The sequence below is a fragment of the Talpa europaea genome (assembly GCF_964194135.1).
Source record: "Talpa europaea genome assembly, chromosome: 2".
In the NCBI taxonomy this organism is placed as follows: domain Eukaryota; kingdom Metazoa; phylum Chordata; class Mammalia; order Eulipotyphla; family Talpidae; genus Talpa; species Talpa europaea.
Genome location: NC_140068.1, coordinates 94013103 through 94017149, shown reverse-complemented (window position 1 = coordinate 94017149; position 4047 = coordinate 94013103). Strand labels below are relative to the sequence as shown.

The 4047-nt window shown below is 53.6% G+C and overlaps 1 protein-coding gene across 1 annotated transcript; it reads left to right on the top strand.

The window, feature by feature from the left end:
- Positions 1-865: 865 nt before the first annotated feature.
- Positions 866-1909, top strand: LOC311187827 (galanin receptor type 1-like; the record flags this gene model as incomplete). The annotated part of the gene is made up of 1 exon (XM_084259206.1): positions 866-1909. The coding sequence occupies one exon, from the start codon at positions 866-868 to the stop codon at positions 1907-1909; it is 1044 nt and encodes a 347-aa protein (XP_084115332.1).
- Between the last annotated feature and the right edge of the window lie 2138 nt (positions 1910-4047).

Below are 4047 nucleotides of genomic sequence, written 5' to 3'. Positions count from 1 at the left end.
GGAGGGGGAGGCAGGCATTAGTGTCTTTCAACCTCCTCAGGTGCTCCCAACTCACAGATAGGGTGGGAACCTCTGGTTGGGACTTTACACCTTTTCAACATCTCTTTATACCCACTTGAACCTCAAATTAAAATTTGCTGGCTTCATAGGCAGGGCAAGGTTTTATAAAAATAAGCATGTGATAATATGTGTGTGTGTATACATATATGTATATATTTTTGGTATTAATTTATTAGATTCAATTTGTACTACCTGCAGAAATTTTAGAATTAAAGAAGTTAAAAAGAAAATAAAAACCACCTGACATCACTCATAAGTGACAATTACTTGCGACATGTTTATTTATTTTTATTTTTTTTATTTATACAATAGCTGGCGTACAGGCCAGAGGCGCGGGAGGGTGAGAGGATTCACCAGAGACAGAGTGGGGAGCAGAACAGGCAGACTGACCAAAAGCACTGCTGAGGGGAGCAGCAGACACGACAGGAAAGTGGGAACTGAACCCATGCTGCAGAGGCTGCGGACAGCTTCACAGCGCTGCGCTCAACCCGCTGCGCCACCGGGGAAGGCCCGGCATGTTTTATATCCTTTATTTTCTTGCTTTCATACAGTCGAGGAAATCCAGGTTGAGAAACATTAAGTAACTTTCCCGAGGTCAAGAAGCTACCAAGTAGCAGAGTCCGGATTTGAAGCCAGGACGGTGGTGGTGCCCATCCCATCAGGTTGCCATGAGGTCAGAGGGGCTGACGCATCGTGAGGGCACCCACTGGACATAAGGTCTGTGAAAGGAGGGGCTCAACAGGGAAAGAAGGAGGCGGCCCTCGGGCTGTTTTCTACGCTGCCCTTAGGTGTCTGCAGCCAGAGAATGGAGCCTGGGCCAGAGCCCAATGCCACCTTCCCTGCCGGGCTCACGGCCACAGCCGAGCGACACCTCCGACTCGTCTTTGCGGGGCTGTGTGGCCTCATCCTGCTGGTGGGGCTGCTGGCCAATGTGCTGATGCTGCTGGTGGTGGGCCGGGGCCCGGGCACCCCCCGCCCACTGCTCGCCCTCACCAACAGCCTCATGGTGAACATCACGCTGTCTGACCTGATCTTCCTGGCCTGTGTGGTGCCCGTGCTGCTGCTGAGCTTCCTGCAGCCGGACTGGTGGCTGGGCCCTGTCATCTGCACCACCAGCCAGGCCGCCAACAACGCCACCATGTTCTGCACTTTCTACAGCATGGTGGCCACGGCTCTTCTGCGCCATGTCGCCGTGGCCCGGCCGCAATTGGCCCTCCCGGCCAGCCTGGGCGCCCGCCTGCTGCTCTGTGGGGCCATGTGGGTCCTGGGCTTCACTGCCTCACTGCCCAACTGGCTGTTCCAGCGAGTGGAGGGAGAGGTCGCTGGGGCGCAGGCTTGCCTTTTGCTCCTGAACCCTGTTCAGACTTACTGCTACTTCACTCTGCTGGGTGCCCTGGCCTTCCTGCCTTGCGTGCTGGGGCTGGGCTGCTCTTTCAGCCACGTGGGCTGGCTCCTGTGGACACAGCCCCGAGGCCCCATAGGGGAGAGCCCCCGGGAGCACCAGGAGAACACGGGGCTCATCCTGATCGTGTTAGTGGTCTTCGTGCTGATGTGGGGGCCGTGCTCCGTGCTGGGCTACATGGCAGCTATGGGGGATCTGCCCGACACGCCGGTGACTTTCGTGGCATCCAGCCTCTGTACCATCATGGCCTACTCCAACTGTGCTGTCAGCCCCATCCTCTGCTTCTACCTCTCCCGCCCCTTTCAGGCAGGCCTCCGGGATCTCTTCTGCAGGCCGAGGGTAGCCAGGCACCCCAGAGACATGGGAGGGGCTGCTAGGGTGACTGGGCATGTCCAGTCTGGCCACGACAGGGCCCCAGGAGGCCTATGGGGCATGGCAGGGGTTTGAGAAAATAGCTGATGGGAGGAGGGCTGAGAAATAAGAGAAATGGACAGACGCTGAGTGATAGTACAGCCGTCCCCTCCATTTTACCCGTGTGTGCCTGAGTTGAGTGGACAGGTGGCCCAGCAGACACAACACAGCCACCAGAGAGCAACTAGGTTATTCTTCCCATCCCACCCTGCGCTCAGATAGCCACAGACTCTAGTGCTCTCTAGTTACATGATTTTGGACAAGTTCCTTAACCGCTTATGCTCAGTTTTCTCATGTGGAAAATGGGGGAATGACAGTACCTATTTCACAGGGTTTTGATGAAGATAAACTTACTGTTATGAAGATAAATCTGCTTACCACATGTAACATGACTAGAAGAGAGCTTTGTGCTTAGAAAAGGCCCATGAGTGGCCATCATTACTAGCGTTATCAGCATCATCTCATTTTTTTTTCCCACTCAGGGGCTTTTGAGGTGAGTATCCTAGAGGGTGGCAGAGGAACTTTTAAAGGCAAAGAAGTGGGCAGAGGGATGATCTGGAGGCTTATAGTCTGAGCTCCTTAATGCTGAAGGTCTGGGGATTAAATGCGAGGTGGAGAGGAGGGGCCGCCACAGCCTAGGTGGAGGGTTCTTAGCCCAGGAGAGCTTTTCAGCTGCTTTTCCCTTCTCCACCTGCCCTTCCTCTCTCTGTCACTCACACCCCTCAGTCCAGCAAGAGAACATAAATAAAATCAGCCATGGAATGATGAGTCTGTGTACTTCTGAACACCTGCTTTTCTTCTGTGTTTCTCTGCCCAGCAGAGAAATTTCTCGTCCTCTTTTGAGGCCCCTTTCTTCTCTCCAGATCCAACATAAGGTGTCCGTCTCCTCCAAGAAGCTCCCAAACTCTACCATCTCTTCTCCTGGAAGCAGACCTCAGGCCTCAGACTGCTTCTCTTGAAATCCCCAAGGCAGTACTTCCTGCTCAGTAACAAAGTTACGGCTATAGGGCCTCCCTGGTGGCGCACGGGTTGAACGCTGGGTTGCGAAGCTGCCTGCGGCCTCTGCAGCGCCGGTTCAATCCCCGGCTGCTCCCCGGTCACCGGAGGAGGGTCCCACATGGCGCGCAGACCTCTCCTGCCGCCCGCTGCTCCCCTCAGCAGTGTACTTCGGTCCTTCAGCCTGCCCTGCTCCCCACTCTGGCTCTGGTGAATTCTCTCACCCTCCCGCACTTCTGACTGTACCCAGTGCTTGTATAAATAAATAAATAAATCTTAAAAAAAAAACAACACAAAGTTACGGCTATAAGCACTGCACTGGCCCACACATACAGGGAAGTCTCTGTTCAAAGTTTGGGAAACAGGCGCCTCCTTGGTGGCATAAGGGGTTAAGTGCAGAACTATGAAGCTATCTGCAGCCTCTGCAGCACCCATTCAATCTCCAGCCAGCCAGGTAGACCTCTCCTGTCTCGCCCGCTGCTCCCCTCAGCAGTGTGTTTCAGTCAGTCTGCCTGTTCTGTTCCCTTCTCTGTCTCTGGTGGATCCTCTCTCCCCACACACCTCTGGCCATTACACTCCAGTTTTTGTATGCATAAATAAATAAATCTTTGAAAAAAAAAAAAAAAAGAAACAGGCCTCCCTGGTGGTGCAAGGAGTTAAGCACCACACTATGAAGCAATCCTCAGCCTCTGCAGCACTTCGATTCCCAGCCGGCCAGGGAGCAACCCACATGGCGCAGCAGACCTCTCCTGTCTCGCCTACTGCTCCCCTCAGCAGTATACTTTGGTCAGTCTACCTGTTCTTTTCCCCACTCTGTCTCTGGTGAATCCTCTTATCCCCCACATCTCTGGCCTGTACCCCAGCTCTTGTATGCATAAATAAATAAATCTTAAAAAAAAAACAAAAAAACAAAAAACAGGGCCTCCCCCGTGGCGCAGCAGTTGAGCGCTGGGTTGCGAAGCTGCCCGCAGCCTCTGCAGCGCCAGTTCAATCCCCAGCCTCCGGGCGAGGGTCCCACATGGTCGCAGACCTCTCCTGCCGCCCACTGTTCCCCTCAGCAGTGTACTTCGTCACTCTGCCTGTTCTACTCTCTGCTCTGGCTCTGGTGAATTCTCTCACCCTCCTGTGCCTCTGACTGTACCCCATGCTTGTATAAATAAATAAATAAATCTTAAAAA